The following is a 16,784-nucleotide window of genomic DNA, read 5'->3' as shown; positions in this document are numbered from 1 at the left end:
ACCAGGTCTCGGAGGGCCTTGTAAGTCATGAATGTTTGGGGATTTTATTCTCTATATGATGAGAAGGCTTTAAACAGAGGGAGTGACCAGAATGCTGCTGAACACCTTACCGTGCGTAGCACAGTGCCATGACAGAGAATCGTCCAGCCACAGTGTCATCAGGGCTGAGGCCGAGAAAGCCGGCAGTGGCCGGTACGGGAAGGGCAGTTGGAGGAGCGGTGCAAACAGAAACCCAGGAGAAGCTTGCACCAGGCCCACGGAGAGCCACAGTGATGTGAACCAAGACAGTAGCTGGGAAGGGGTGGAAAGTAGTTGAATTCTCCTTGTGTTTTGAAGAGAGAGCCAGCAGGATTTGCTAATCACTTCAAACACAGAACATTTCATTAAACTGTCCAGATGACACCTAAGGTTCGGGCCTGAGCATCTCGATAAGTAGGTAGTACCAGTGTCTGCCCCAGGGGTGGTGGGAAGGACCAGGTCTAGTGGGGACACAGGGCAAGCTTTTGTCAGCCATCGGCAGAGCTGTGGTGTCAGATTTCAGACAAGTCCATTTCCCAACCTCCCTGCGGCCCTGTCCCGTGTCAGAAAGTTTTCTGTGCCCCGGGCTGCAGCCGAGTGCCCGGAAAGAGTTAAACATCCTGCCTGTGGAGAGCGCAGGGAATTCTGCAGCTGCGGAAGTAGAGACCCAGGGCTGGAGGTGCTCGTCAGGGTGTCCTGGGGCATCCCCCAGGTACTCCCATGATACCTGAGTGTCCTTAGCATCATTTCTGCCAAATTATTTTGCAACATCTGCATGACACTCCAGTGCCAGGAAGCCTCCACAGACACCGTTGTCTCAGACTTACCTCCCATGGCTTCCTGCCCTTGATCCTCGCTCTGCCGTCTTGGGTGATACTAGAAAGGAAGCTTCTGTATGAACCCATAGCCATGTGTCCTTCTTCGTTCGTACCTACTCTTGCTTCCCTGGAAGGCAGAGGACTGGTACGACTACTGACATTTCCCAGATGAGGAAACAGGCAAAGCTTGACCCAAGGTCGTACGGATAGCATCTGATGTCGGAATTGAATCAAGCCATTTCATTCTTAAATCCAGTACTCCGCCCATCACACAGTGGCTGCCTTTCAAACTTTTTTAAAGTTGTGTGCAGTGGGAGACCAGAAGCCGGGCTTGGGCCAGTCTCTCAGGTGTCTGGAAGTCCTCCAACTGGTCACGCCATGGCCATCTTAAAAGGACTTTGACTTAAGTATAAAGGACACCTGTGAAAATAAGATCTTGGTCACTGAGCAGCATCTGCCGGTCACCAAAGGTGGTGTGCCGCCGCCAGTCCGCTCCCGCCTTCACTGCAGACCCAGAAGGAAAGGAGGCATCAGCTTGATTTTGTTTTTGTTTTTTTAATTTTTAAATCTAAAAATTTTATTTTTTTTTTTAATTTTTTTATTCATTTATATGACGAAGATCACAAGTAGGCAGAGAGGCAGGCAGGGGGGGGGGTGGGAAGCAGACTCCCTGCTGAGCAGAGAGCCCAATGTGGGTCTCGATCCTAGGACCCTGGGATCATGACCTGAGCCGAAGGCAGAGGCTTTAAACCGCTGAGGCACCCAGACTCCCCATCAGCTTGATTTTAAACAGTGATGTCTGGCTGTGGGATTGGGGCGGGAGAGGGGACAGCAGCAACCTCCATAGGTGCAATAGGTTTTTCTGAACAAGAAATCTTGTGTCCCATGAGTTAGAGCTTTCTCAGAAAGAAGAAAGTACCTGGTAGGTGCTGTATATTCTTTAATCCAAAATACGCCAATGAGTTATTCTCCACATTTTCAGATGAGAAAGCTGAAGCTTCTGAAGATGAAGCTGTTTGCCCAAGGTCGCACAGCCATTGTGCTGTTAGAACTAGGATTTGAATCCACAGTCCACTGACTGCTTTTTCATTGAGTGGCTCATGTAACTGGGAACATCGTGGGATAAGCTCAGGGGTGGCTGGTGCCAGTAGCATCTGGACCCTAGCTCGCTCGCCCAACTCTTCTTTCCTTTCCTCTGAGCGGACTTCTGTCTCGGCCTTTTTGCCAAAAGTGGCAGAAGTAACGATCGGGCCACTTAGGTCAGATCCTCACACCAGCAGCTGCGAGGGCGCAGTCCCGGAGCCTGGGACAGAACTGCAGGCAGAGAAAGGACACGTTCTTAAAGAGACATGCACACGCCCCCTCGGACTGGGGGAGCGCTACCGTGACAGTCTCCTGCTCCCAGCTGAGCCTGCAGGAAGGACAGCTCCCCTTCATTCTGGAGTTCGGTTGTTGGCCTGTGGGAGCGAATTTAAAGACTGCCTTCGTGAGCCTCAGACTCCTTACCTGTTAAAATAGGGAGTTGTGCCAGATGACTAAACTTTTTACAGCGAAGCTCTGGAAACGTCATTGGTCTTTTAGAATTGTTGTTTTAAAATTTCTTAATTTCTTTGTGTGCTTCTGGGCATCTGAATTTGAAGTAGTACACAGCCGATTTCTCAAGCCGTTGCTCAAGGTGGAAAAGAAGTCTTCTATGATCTGGGTGCCCATTAATTTTGTGACTATATATTGTTTGCACATATTCTAGCAAATGTATGAATCAGTTTCTTCATCCTGTCTGTGAGGTGATAATTTGGTCTAAAACCTGGTTTGTTTAAATCCTGAAAGGAGCCTAGGAGAGCATATCTCACTTCAAAGAGAATTGTTTTTCAGGAAAATGTCAGTTTTTCTTAGCTCGTAGAAAAAAAAATCTTTGTTCCTATTGCTCTGCTCTGTTTCAGGACTGTGCGAAAAGAATATATCACTGCGAAGTATGTAGATCATAGGTTTTCAAGGAAGGCCTGTTCGTCTTCATCAGCTAAGCTGAATGAATTGCTCGAGGCCATCAAATCCAGGGATTTACTTGCACTAATTCAAGTCTATGCAGAGGGAGTAGAGCTCATGGAACCACTGCTGGAACCCGGACAGGTAAGGCTCCACTGAAATCATACAATAAAAAAGGAATGTGGAGAATGAGTTTAAAAAATAATGAGATTCAGGGCCCCTGGGTGGCTCAGTTGTTAGGACTCTGCCTTCCTGCCTTCCTTCAGCTCAGGTCACATCCCAGGGTGGTCCTGGGATTGAGCCCCGCATCGGGCTCCCTGCTCAGCAGGAAGCCTGCTTCTCCCTCTCCTACTACCCCTGCTTATCCCCCCCCACCCGCCATCAAATAAATAAATAAATAAGCCTTTAAAAAAAAAATGAAATTCTAATACATTGAGTGACCATGTCTAAATCAGGACAATTTGAAAGTAAATGGGTACTATTAGTAATTACTTTCAGGTAACTGATGTGAATAAAGCTGCTGTAGGTAAAGTAGGACATGCGATTACCCTACTTATCCTCATCCTGTCCTTTTCAGGAGCTCGGGGAGACAGCCCTGCATCTTGCCGTCCGAACTGCAGATCAGACATCTCTTCACTTGGTTGACTTCCTTGTACAAAACTGGTATGGTTTTCATTTTTCTCTGAATACGACTTGTAAGTTAACACAAACCAGTCTTCTCAGGGACCCAGATCAGGAATCAACAAGATTTTTATAAAGAACTCAGTACTATTTAGGCTTTGCAGACCATGAGGTCTCTGTCACAGCTATTCAGCTCTACCGTTATAGTGTGAAAGGAGCCATAGACTATATGAAGATGAGTGAGCATGGCCATGTTCCAATAAAGCTTTATTTATAAAAACAAATGTAGGGCCAGACATGGCCTATGGGCTATAGTTTGGCAACCCTTGGCATAGAAGGATGTAAAATCCTGTCTCGGTCAAAACTTGCTGGATTAGAGAAGATTGAAAGAGGGAAGACTTAATAGCACAGGTCAACAGGATCTGTGAGTTTTCATTGATCATAAGTTCATTATAAAACTACAGTGTCAGGGTGCTTGGGTTGCTCAGTCAGTTAAGTATCTGTCTTTAGCTCAGGTTATGATCCTGAGGTCCTGGGACCGAGCTCCATGTTGGACTCCCTGCTCAGCAGACCCTTCCCCATCCCCACTGATGCTCTCACTTTCTCTCAAATAAATAAAATCTTAAAAAAAAAAAGAAAGAAAGAAAGAAAGAAAAAAACTACAGTGTGTGTGCCTGACTCAGTAGGTAATTCAGATTTGGGACATACTAATAAGACTACAATACTGAACACAGGAAGTTTGGACTTGGCTCTATTCTTCACTGGGTAGTTCTGTAAGCCACAGATTATTAGGAGGAAGTGTAGCTCATCCAAAGGCGAATGGTCAAAATAGCAAGGGAATTTGAACCCACATATGAAATATGGTGCCTGGACACAAGCCCCGTATAAATGTCCACACGTCCTCCTTAGAGGTAGTACAGTGTGGTAGTTAAGAGTGTTGGCTCTGGGACAGGCTGCCTTTTTTCAAATCCCTGCTCTGTCTTCCATGCCCTGATAGTGTCAAAAGCAGGTACTTCATCCTCTTTGTGCCTTGGTATTTTCATCTGTAAAACAAAGGTGCTCATAAGCTACCCCACTGGGTGGTCATGAAGATTTAATGAACCAAGGTACATAAAAGCTGAGAGGGTCCCATAAGGAGGCACTCAAGCAGTGCTGGCTTGTGCTGTCGTTAGTTGGCTTATAAACGTGGGTGCAATGTTAGCAGCACCCTAGCTTGCCCTGCTTGTAAGTAGGTCTCAAGCTTGACTCCATTGTTTGCACAGAAATACGTGGTTAATCTGTAGTCTTAAATTATTTATGTCCTATTTAAATCATATTTTAAGTTATACTTTTTTCTGATCATATTTTTTCAGTGGGAACCTGGATAAACAGACGGCCCTGGGCAACACGGCTCTGCACTACTGCAGTATGTACAGTAAACCCGAGTGTTTAAAGCTGCTGCTCAGGAGTAAGCCCACCGTGGGCGTCGGTAAGAGTGTGACCCGGTGTGTTAGTAACAGGAGTCAGCATCCGGTTGGCTAAAACCAAGACGATAATGATTTGTTATTGTCCGGAGCCTTTTCAAGGTCTATCTGAGATAATTATGCAGTTTTCTTTTCTCTCTGTTATAGTGAACCAGGCTGGGGAGACTGCCCTGGACATAGCAAAGAGATTAAAAGCTACCCAGTGTGAAGATCTGGTAAGCAAAACGGAGGTGGGGCATCCGTTAGACACCAGCTGCTTTGGAGTGTCGTTCTCAGAAACTGGAGTTGGGATAGAAGAAACAGATGCATCTTTCTGAACATCGACTAAAGGAATTCAGACAAGCACTAGGTCTCCATTTGAAAAGGGGGTAGAATGATGGATTTGCCATTCCTGTGTCTTTTCAGTACCCTTACGACATAGGAGCTAAAAGGCATTTGAGAGAGACGATTATCAGACAGGCTTGTGAATTAAGGTCATGCTTTTTATATGCCAGACCCTTAGGCTTTCTCTGCAGCTCAGTAGTAAAGAAGAATTATTTGGAAGCCAATTCCAAAAATTGGGCAAGTCAAGTTCAGCGTATAATGATTTTCAAAATGTTAAATGCATGGCTTCCCCCACCAGCCCCATATTTCTGGTCTCGTTGGATCTCTCCTATCCCTCTGGGCCTTAGCATAGCGTGGTTCTCTTACTGGTGGGGAAGGATGAGGCAGGAAAGGTAAGTTCCATCCCCTTGAGTTTCTGCCCAGCGCCGGCTGCAGGCCAGCAGTTGTAGGTTTCTGTTCCTACAAGAACCCTGTGAGAAAGCTACAGTGCTCCCTGCCACCATCTCATGGAGAAGAAAAGTGGGCCACGGATCGAACCGGGACTGTCTGACTTAAAGGGCTTACATCTCTTACTTCACTAACTCTGATTTTGCCTTCCAGCCAGGAATTTGCACTTTTGAGGCTCATTCTTAATATTTAAGAAAGCTTTTAATTTGCAAGAGAAGCCATGTTCTCAAAATAAGAAAGCCTCTGTCTGTAATTCTGGGCAGCTCCTCGGAGCCGGTCCCTCAGCAGCCCAACCCTGTATAATCAGAGTTTTACCCTACAAACAGCTGCTGGTGATTCATTTGAAACCGAGACTGAGGTGGGATTGGCTCCGTGGTTATATAATAGTGGGATGTTTAACGCTTAAATGAACATGGTTATACCTGCTGTTCCTTTCAGCTTTCCCAGGCTAAATCTGGGAAGTTCAACCCCCACGTCCATGTGGAGTATGAGTGGAACCTGCGACAGGAGGAGATGGATGAGAGTGATGACGACCTGGACGACAAAGTGAGTTCCAACAGTGCCTCTGAGTCCCTGCTGCTGGTCCCAGGTCGCCTGGACTGTGTGGCTGAGATCATTCTTCATGAGACTGGGTCTGGTCTTGTGACCTGGACCAGTTTCTTTGCTCCGTCTCTGATCCTTGTTGGGTACCATCGCTTTGTTAGGGTTCTCTGGTAAACCAGCCCCCACAGGAGGTGGTTGAAGACGGAGAGAGATGGGAATTTATTTTTAGGAAGTGGCTCACGTGATTGTGGGAGCCAGTGAGTCCCCAGGGTATTACGGGCAAAGCTGGCAGGTGGGAGATTCCAGCGGAAATTGATGGTGTGGTCTTGAGTCTGGAGGTGCCGAGTCTCTTTGCAAAAGCCCTTCAACTGGGGCACCTAGGTGGCTCAATGGGTTAAGCCTCTGCTTTCGGCTCAGGTCATGATCCCAGAGTCTGGGATTGAGCCCTACATCGGACTATTTGCTCAGTGGGGAGCCTGCTTCCCCCTCCCCTCTGCCTGCTGCTCTGCCCACTTGTGATCTCTGTCTGTCAAATAAATAAATAAAATCTTTAAAAAAAAAAAAAAAAACCCTTCAACTAACTGAATGAAGCCCACCGCCATGATGGAGGGTAATCCTTTTTACTCAAAATCTAATTTAAACGTTGCAGCATCTAGACTGGTATTTGACCAAATAAATACCTGGGTACCACAGCCCAGCCAAGTGAACACATAAAATCAGCCATCAGAACAGTCCTTAATAAATAAAAAGTTGTGAGGTGTTAAGAACGTAAGTATGGACTAGGCAGTTGGAAGCAAGTTGCCTGTGCTACCTCAGATCTTCTTCACCAAAAGCAAACTATGGCATTGTTATTGCCGCATTTTACAGAAGAGAAAACTGACACACACAGATTTTGCAACCTGAAATCTCAGAGTTAGTAAAGACAGTTTGGGGATTAAACCTAGTTTTCTCTGACTCTCGTAGGTAGTTCATGACTACCTCTGAAAGTTCGTTCTTGCAGTTTTCCTCAGATATGTGGGTGGTTTTTTTTTTTTTTTAAGATTTATTTCAGAGAGAGTGAGAATGGGGCTGGGGGAGCAGAAGGAGAGAAAGAGAGAATCTCAAGCAGATTCCGCATTGAGCACGGAGCCCTGAGATAGTGACCTGAGCCAAATCCAAGAGTAGTAGGACACCCAACTGACTGCTTCACCGAGGCGCCCCACAGCAAATATGTGTGGAGCATTTCTTCTTTCCTAGGCCGCATGTAAGGAGTAGTCCCACAAGGTGTCCTAAAGACATTTCCCCACTTCGAGAAGAGATGAAGTACAACGGATAACTATTATATATAAGAGGCTGGGGGGATGTTCAGAGAACAGAAAAATTGTCTCGGCCTTGGAAAATGGTGAATACCTTACCAAGGAAGTACCACTGGAGATGGGTTTCTGAGGGTAGGGAGGAGCTTGCCAGGCAGAAAGTGGAGAGGAGAACACATCCAGGGAAGGAGAACAGCAGGTGTGACGGCCACGGGGTCGTGATAGAGCTGGAAGTCTGAGGACTGGTTAGAAGCACAGGGTGTGAGGTGCCTTCGGATGGTTGGGTGTGAGAGGCAGGAGGCTGCCCTGCAGAGTCAGGCAGCCCAGATAGGGAAGCACAGTATGGGCCACATTTGGCCTCTGGGCTTTCTCCAAGCCGTCAGAAGCCATTTAATCAACAGAGGTGAATTATCAGAGGAGCAGGTTTCTCCACCAGCTCTGGCCACAGTGTGGGAAACGTGCCGGGGCTGAAGCAGCTGCAACCGAGGGCCGCTCACGAGGTCTGTGCTTCCGTGGGGGCTGGTGGGCACCTACAGCAGGCAGAGGTCCCAGCTATCCACGCAGGCCTGGTGGCTCTGGGTGAACTTGAGTCTTCAGGAGTTACACAGATGCCACTGCTGTCACCAGGAGTGCAAACATGAGGGACACCTTAGAGGCCATTGATGACAGTTTAGAATCTGAAAGGTCAGGATTGGCCCACAGGTGTGAATCATCAGGACCACAGTGTGGAGGCCACTTCCTAAGGGGCTGCGAAATGAAAAGGGAGCGAGGACTCAGAACTCTGACCGGAGAGGGTTGAGCAGGGAAGGAGCACACTGTAGGGATCACACATGGGGGAGAGCAGTTCAGTGCTGGTGAAGTGCCTTCCAGAGGGCAGGGGACTGTTTAGTTAAAGGATACATCGTTGACCATGCTCTTCGGCTTCTGAATATTTCTGATTGTGTGTGACTAGTGTGACCCTGATAAAGGTGAACTGAGAATCAGGAGGGCAAGAACCGCATCCCTCCTCTTGGGCTGGGTCGTGGCTGACCTCAGAGCATGCAGAGCCACAGGAGCCCCCTGTCCCGACGGAGCCTGAAGCGTAGCCCTCCATGAAGACCTCACCCCCTGCACTGTTATGTCTCCCGCAGCCGAGCCCCATCAAGAAAGAGCGCTCCCCGAGGCCTCAGAGCTTCTGCCACTCCTCCAGCATCTCTCCCCAAGACAAGCTGTCACTGCCGGGATTCAGCACTCCGAGGGACAAACAGCGGCTCTCCTACGGCGCCTTCACCAACCAGATCTTTGTCTCCACAAGCACAGACTCGCCCACGTCACCGACCACAGAGGCGCCTCCGCTGCCTCCTAGAAACGCCGGGAAAGGTACGGACTTTGAGAAGGGCTCCACAACTCCCTCCTCAAAGCGCGTGGTCTGCGCAACTTTGAGGTAAAAATCGCAAGGTGCATCCCAGTGGCAGAGCACAGAATGTGATGTCAAGGACAGCTTGAAATAGGGGCCTTGCCATCTGCTACCGACAGGAGGGTGGTATTATGGGCACTCCTCATGTGTCATGCTGTGCTCTCCTCACAAAAGTCCTGTGAGGTGTACACTTTAGTGCCCATTTTACAGATGAGGAAACTGAGGCTTATGGAGGTAGAGTGACTTGCCCAAGGTCACACAGCCTATAAGTGGGAGAGCTGCAGTTCATTCCAAGGGCCACTGGGCGCCAAACCTGTCTTGTTTGTTGTGTGATGTAGTGTGCAATTGCAGTTCTTCAAAAAGTTAACTTTTCTCTACACTAAGCCGTCTGTCTGCTGGAGATGTTCGTAGGAATAGCAGTAGTTAGTAGTTGCGAAGCAGTTGCTTTATGACAGGCCCTAAGGCCAGTGCTTCTTATTCTGTGCTCAGAAAATGAGGTGGGTCCTACAGTTGCTGGGATTGTGTGGACTGGGAGACTGTGGTTCAGAGATGGTTGAGTGACTGGCCTCATATTTCCAGATCTCGGGGATTCTAATCCAGGCCTGTATGACCTGAGCCTACTCTCCTGACCTTTCTGATGAGGATTGTTTTTCCATGAGATACTACCTGGGAAAACTTCTACCCACAAGAGGGGCATTGTGTAGTGCACTGTCCAAAGCCTTCGCCAGGCTGGCACTGAGGGCTGATGGTCCACCACCCTGGCCTGTGGCAACGACGTGCTTGTCCTATATCTTACATCCACAGAGAGTGTCCAGCTCTGAACGTCCGTGTGTTCCCGCCAGTAGGGCAACGAGTCGAGATGCAGAAATGGCAACATTCAGGAGTCACCCCAGCCCGGGGGAAGCTTGGGGTTTGGTCTCGGCCAGCGAAGGCTCCCCTGTGTGCTCAGCCCGTGCTCACACAGGTTCCGAGGGCCCCTCCGTGCACAATGCCATGCCTATTTGAATCACACTGGGCCTATTTTCTGAGAAATGTGAGCTTTATTCAGAACAGTGTTTTTTCAGAGCTCATTCTCCATTGAAAAGTGTTATAAATGGGAGCTGTGTTCTTAGAGGGACCCCAAATGGCCTCATAGATCATAAAATAGTGGAGAAAATGCTAAAATAAGGTTTTGGCTTGAACAGTGCTCATCAAAGATAACTAGCGACCATAGGGGAAGAGTGACAGACAGCACACGTGAGCCATGGTTTGACCCGCCAGTGTTTCTCTTACCCTTCCAATACATTACACACTAGAATGTACATAATAAGGTTTCGGATTCCTTACTCAAACACGAGTCTCTCGTGTTACAGATGTGGGCAGCACGATGGGAGTGCTGTGTGGCTGCCCCCTCTGCATAATCCTTTCCCCCTGTTAGAATAGCAATTGGATAAGACCAGAGATCTCCTTTTGTGGACCCCAGAGAGGACCACAGAGAACCTCCAGACCAGATAAAATAATTGAAGAAAACGCTGGAAGGGACCATATCCTCTGACCCTGGTTACCAACATAGTAGTGATCACCTCTCTAGACAGGGTGGGCTTTTACCTGTCAGAGAACCTCCAGGTGACTGAGAATCTTGGAGGAGGTTTGCAGGAGAGAAGGAACCAGCGTCCTAGTGACCAAGAGGCTGCCTCACCTTCCTACACCCCTTTCTGGAATATTATCTCAGGGGGCCACAGAAACCCATAAAATAGTCTGTCTGACTCGATGCCAAGCATCTGCCTTGAATAAATTCTAACTAGCGCTTTACCAGAGGCCCAGAAAACAAAGACCAAATATATTAAGTGATCCAGCTGCTGAAACAAGTGCTCAGAGACTTGACCATGGCCACTGTGGTCAGCCCCAGACAAGCTACTTCCCCCAAGGCCCAACCCCCCAAAATCCCGACACAGAGAAGAGAAACTCCTCTCTGCTGGAAGCCGAGGGCTCTTGCAGGCTGCTTGTAGCGGGACGTCAGATGCGGGGAGACAGAAGCCGCACAGGCTTCCCCTGGACTTTCTAAGGGGCCTGAGATGGTCCTGTGCCCTGCAGCTAGCCTGGCTCGCGTGCCCTTCCATTTGGAAAAGCGATCATGTTTAGAATGGAGATCTTAGAAGACATTGTTATAAATCAGCTGACTCTGTGCAGAGATAATCCTCCTCTGTTTTGTGGCCCTTATGTGTTTTTCATTTCACTCTGTTGAGCTGGTAGAACCGTTTGCATGAAAACAAGGACATCTTGACTGTCATTTGGTTGCTCATTTTCCATGGAAGTGATGTCGTGGTCTCTGCTTGCAGCAGTGGTCATTTCCACACTGTGAATTTAGGGCTTGGATGGAGGGTGGCTTCCGGCGAGGCATAGCAGACACTCAGGATAAAGTCCCACTAATAAGAGGAGTATAGAGGGGAGAGGGGGAAGTGATTATTCTAGTCAGCACAGGAACATTCAAGAATCTCCAGCTGCCTCCTCAGAACGCAGGGAAGTTTGACCTAAATCGCCATCAAGCAAAGCCCCCTTGTGCTTACGCAGGTGTCCGTCAGTGTGGGGAGACGGCAGCTCAGCACCCCAATCTCACCACCCTTGAGCCCTAGACACATTTTCCTGCCTGCCCTCTTAGGATGTGAAGTCCAGTGAGAGTTCGTGAAAGCTCTAGGATTAAGCATGCAGTCGTTTCTCCCTCGTGATCAGCACCTGCCCCCCACCCCACACTGTACAGTATGTTTGTTTAGACTTGAAATTCTTCAGGCTTGCCAAGATTGGTTTGTTTTTCATCTTTGAACAAAAAATTCATGTCCTAGAACTTGGGTTTTAGAGAGCTGGGAGGATGCTCAAAGGTGATCACAGTCTGCTGCCCATTGTACAGCTAGGGAAACTGAGCCCGGGAAAGGGTGAGGAACTGATTTCCGGCCACATAGTGGCTATTAGTGGGTGGAAGGTAAAAATGTCCCTTAAGACTCGTCAGACCAGTTTGACCTTCTGGTTTTCTTCCCCCACGTTGAGGAAGGTGCTTGATCTCTGTCTTGCTTTCCTCGTGATCTTGTCCTCAGAATCCAGTGAGCCAATATGGTGAGAAAGCATTCTGTAACAGGCAAAGCCCTGAAGTCCTGGGCAAGGCGCCCCTGGGACTGTTGGGCTGTGGCCACAGACGTCTCTAGAACATGGAGGACCACGGGGAGCAGTATGGTGCCACACAACCCATCCCCCAGAGCAGGGACTGGAGACAGACACTGCGTGATTGTGGTTGGCTGGTTTGATTTAACTGTTTGTGAGTGACTTTAAGCTGGAGAGCTGCGATTTTCTCCTGTCGTCCGCTTGCACGTCTGTACCCCACAGCAACGCAGACTCGGGGTGACACGAAAGGTTATATAGGTTAATGGGGTATATGGGCAGCATCTAGCCGAGCACCTAACAGAGTGGGCGCCCAGAGAGGGGCCCGCTGCTGACACTGTACCACATGGCTCCTTGGCTCCAAAAGAAGCTGTCTGGGGAGAAAAGGCGCCAGGGTGATGTCCCCCCAGTCTCACGAGCAGGGGCTCTGACGCCAGCTGCTTAACACAGGCATCATGTACTCAAGGAAGGCAGTCGTTAGGTGAATGAATGATGAGTCTGGCCTCGGGACGCTTACTTGACTTACTTACAAGAGCTGACTTTCCAAGCTTTAAGAAACACAAAGCGCTGATATGTTGCTGTTTCCTCCATCTGTTGGTGGAGTCGGGACCGCGGAATCTGACATTAAGCAGCGCCTGTGAATATCAGGCGAGCGCCTGTATGACCTCTGGGTGCGCTTGAGACGCGTTTTCGGTGACGTGGCTTCCTGCTTCGGACAGGCTGCAGCCTTGGTCTGAGCCCCCAACAGGCAGTGACGGCCCCGCGCCGTGCTCGAACCACAGAGTGGGGACCACGTGGCACCCCCCATCTGCCGAGGTGAGGAGACGAAGTACCTCGTGATCCCAGAGCAAAGCTGGAGAGCACCACGCATCTGAGCCACATCCCTCTGTGAGCCACGCTGCGGGGCCAACCTCCCTCCCCCTCCTGCAGGAAGCCTCCTGCCCTGGCCCTCCCCGAGAGACGGGGCTCCTGCGAGCGCGCTCATCCTCCCCCTGCCCTGGGCTCTTCAGTGTGGAGCTGAGTTTGCCAAGCTTCAGGGTCTTGGTGTGGGAACCATGCTTGGGCCTGTACCATGCTGGCGCGCTGCTCAGAGACTGTGAAGTCACGTCTGTGGTGACCAGCGCGTGCGAGCCTTCCACCGCCGGGAACGTGTTCGATCCTCCCGGATGCATTCGGCGGCCTTGGGTGCCACTGGGGGAGCCTGAGGGGAGCAGGAGGGGCGGGGAGTCTTCCTTTTGCTCTCCTGCAGCACAGGGGCTGCGAGTGAGCTGGCCTGCACCCCTGGCATGGAGAGGGAGCGCTGTGTCTGTGCTTGCTGAGTGAATGCACAACAGCAGGTCCGTGAAAAGCATGTCCCGGAAATGTGTGGCCAGGCAGGGGGGGACTCTCCTAAAACGACTCCAGTATCTTGGGGGTGTGATGGTGGACTCGCTGAAAGTCTTTCTACAGAATGTGTGCAGCTTATGGCCAAACAGTCATGTGAGCATCTTAGACAGCGTTTCTACGGCTATCATGCGAGGCCCATGGCGGTCAGCAGAGAGGCGGGGCGGGGGGGCAAGAAGAAGCTTCCTCCACACGCAAAGCCGCCGCCGTCAGGGTGTGTTGCGGGATGATGACCGCTGGCCTAGGAGTGGTTTTCCTAGTAGCAGCGTTATTCCTATGCTCTTGACTTTACACTTTAAATGGATTTTTTTTTTAACCTCATAGGAAGATCACCATTTGAGTGGCTCTATATCGAAGCATCCCAAGGACTGTCATCACTGATCCGTGTTGATTTTTTGTGGGTTTTTTGGCCTATTTTTGTCAGTTTCCTCGATCCCTTTTAAAGCATGGCATATCTGTCCTCTTGCACTGGCCACTTGCAGGCCAAGAGCATGTCTGGGATTCTGGCCCTCAGGGGTGGCCACTTGGCACAGGCTCACTAACAAGTCACCGACTGCCACCTGTGGACAGGGAAGCAGAAGGATTGTGTTGTGCTTCTTGTATGCGAGACGTCTGAGTAGTTAGGAAAGAACCACCCTTGGGCCCCTGAGTCCAGGCACTGTGTGGTTAGTTTCCGGGGTCCTAGAAGGAGGGTGAAGGATGGGGACCAGCCCGTGCCGCACAGTACGCAGCGCGGCATCACTCCTGCATCACCCGCCGTGCCGGAGCCCTGCCCAGCCTGCTCCTGACTGTGCGCGTCCCCCTGCTCTCTACCGCACCTTGCCGTGCCTCTGTTTCCCCACCCGAGTGCAGTGATCATGGTGCCTCCCTACTACACACAGGGCCCTTCTCAGCAGAAATACACTGTGTCTTTATCTACTTTTTTTTAAGATCTTACTTATTTCTAAGTAATCTCTGCACCCAGTGTGGGATTCAGACTCAACCCCGAGATCAAGAGTCTCACGTTCCACTGACAGAGCCAGCTGGGCGCCCCATCTATAACTCTCTAAAGCAGCAAACCTTTCAGGTCCATACTGTGAAAAGCATTTGTCTTTTCCAGAGCTGTATATAGATAGAATTTCTGCTGTTGTCACTTACTATCTGTGGCATGGTATGTTTAGAACATGTACATTGTATTTCCGTGTTTTCAGAGATCATCAAGATAGTTTTTAAAGCCGTCTTCTGGGTCTTGTTTTTTTTTTTTTTTTTTTTACTTAAAATTTTAAAGATGTACTTTAATTTGGCCTCCCAGCTTGGCAGACCCTCTGGGTGGTTTGTTTCACTAAAAACCAAATGTACAAGGACAATGAGAGAGCATCCTCCTGAGATATGCCATGAATGAGCTCCATAGACTTGTATTGTGTTCACAATGTGCCAGGCACTGAGCGACATGAAGACGACATGAATCCTACCCCAAGGGAGCTTTCAGCCTGGGAAGGAAGAGAAAATCCAGCTTTAATGCAACATAGAGAATACTGAGAGCCATTTCGCTTTGTGGTGGATAAGTCACAGATAACAGCCGTTGCCCCAGGGTAAAGGGGAGGCTTAGAGAAGGCTCTGGATGAGGTTCCAGCTGGGCTGACCCCTCACCGATAGGCACAGAGGTGAGGAAAGAACACAGTCAGGCATGAGTGTTCTGGTCAGGGACATGTAGGGCCATTCGCAGGGGGGCAGCAGGGTGTCATCAAGGATCAGTGCCTGGCCTGGAGTCACAGAGAGCTGGACTCGTGCATGTGAGTGGCCGGTTTCCTAAACTCTGAGCCTTGCGTCTCACCTCCTACCGGTGGGTGATCACCACAGCAGTGCTGCTTTTACTCAGTAAATGACAGGTCTGCAGAATTTAGGGGATGTAGGGGGAGATTTGAAAAGCATGCCAATGGTGATTTCAGTTAGGAATGGATTTTTTTAAAGTATGTATTTTGGCATACATGCATGTTTTTCAGAAGGATAGTTTTTCCAGGCTCGGTAGATACATTTCCTTGTTGTTGACGATCGAGTCCTATCTCATGAGGTTTCGTGTAAACCACCTCTATAGTCCATGAATTTATTACTGTCCTGTCAGGCGGCTTTGGTGAAGAGAGGAAACAGCAGTTCCTGGGCAGGTCTAGCCACAGACTTTTGTGAGTCCCCACGGTTGGGCCCAGGAGTGTAGAGCCAGGGCTTTGCAAACTGTCCAGAGGGAGCATAGTGGCTTCGAGATGGGCAGTGCCCTCAAGTGCGAGCTTCCTGAGCCCCAGCCACACGCTGGGCACACGTCTGAGCTATAGACCTCAGTTAGGGCCTCCCTGAGCTGACGACATGGAGGTGGTCGTGGCAGGGCAGCCCCCAGGAAGCCAGTGGACATCTCTGGAGCTAGAACATCCAAACAGAGTGACTGGGAGGGCTCATGGGATTGCGAACGAAACACACCATCTGGGAAGGAGCAGGGGGCTCACTGTCTCCTCTGAGAAGACCTTCTAAAAATTTCCTTCCCCTCAGAGTTATTTATAGAAGCTCTCGAACCTTTTTAGAGCCATATTTTTAAGAAAGAAGATAATTTGACATAATAGTATTAGTGGCAAATGAGGAGTGGGACACTTTCTCTTATTTCCACGGGCCCTGGCAGGCCCTTCGAGAGTCACCTCCAGTCCTCCCCACCCTGTTAATCTTGCTTCCCACCATTTTTGTGTTTGATGTTGTATTCATTCTATTTGGTTTTGTTTTAGCTTTCTTTAGCCTGTCAGGATTGCTTCCTTCCTAAGTCAGGACTTAGATTATTTTGCATAAAACATCCCCTTTAGTGGTTGAGACTAATTATTAATTTTAAAAGTCTTCTGAGATCTTTACATCTTTTTTGTTTTGTTAAGATTTTATTTATTTGATAGAGAGCACAAGCAGGGGAGCAGCAGAGGGAGAAGGAGAAGTGGGCTCCCCACTGAGCAGGGAGCCTGACATAGGGCTTGATCCCAGGACCCCAGGATCAAGACCTGAGCCAAAGGCAGAGGTCACTGACGTCTTCACTGACTGAGCCATCCAGGTGTCCCTGAGATCTTTAAATCTTAAGAAAGTTTAAGTCTGCTTTCTGGGACCTCATATAGAGTCTTTCCACCTTTTTCTAACTCGTGCCCTGCCAGCCAGATTTTATAGCTCCCTTTCTATAGCTGCGATCACAAAACAGCAGGTGAGTCTGATGTGTGTATGTTTGCTGGGGATGAAATTACAATATTAAATATTTCTTTTAAAACTTAACGTGTCCCTGCTATTTCCCCCCTATTTCTAGTCTTTGGTTGGGCACCCTAAGTGAAACCCTTGTCTTCCTTAAAAAGTTAGAAATAACAGTTCATCTGTC

At 49.2% G+C, this 16,784-nt stretch overlaps 1 protein-coding gene across 4 annotated transcripts in view; it reads left to right on the top strand.

Moving 5' to 3' along the window:
- Window positions 1-16,784, top strand: part of ASAP1 (ArfGAP with SH3 domain, ankyrin repeat and PH domain 1) — a 350,132-nt gene that overhangs the window by 308,504 nt on the left and 24,844 nt on the right. For all 4 annotated transcript variants that reach the window (XM_045078132.1, XM_045078133.1, XM_045078130.1 and 1 more), the window contains 6 exons: window positions 2,777-2,963; window positions 3,397-3,482; window positions 4,793-4,908; window positions 5,051-5,118; window positions 6,113-6,220; window positions 8,640-8,868. In XM_045078132.1, the coding sequence (XP_044934067.1) occupies window positions 2,777-2,963; window positions 3,397-3,482; window positions 4,793-4,908; window positions 5,051-5,118; window positions 6,113-6,220; window positions 8,640-8,868 (794 nt within the window). The remainder of the gene's footprint in view (window positions 1-2,776; window positions 2,964-3,396; window positions 3,483-4,792; window positions 4,909-5,050; window positions 5,119-6,112; window positions 6,221-8,639; window positions 8,869-16,784) is intronic.

Source organism: Mustela putorius, unplaced genomic scaffold, assembly GCF_011764305.1.
Source record: "Mustela putorius furo isolate JIRA1106 unplaced genomic scaffold, ASM1176430v1.1 tig00000228_pilon_pilon_pilon, whole genome shotgun sequence".
NCBI classification, from domain to species: Eukaryota; Metazoa; Chordata; class Mammalia; order Carnivora; family Mustelidae; genus Mustela; species Mustela putorius.
Note: the sequence above shows the minus strand (reverse complement) of the source record. Positions and strands in the feature narration are given on the sequence as shown.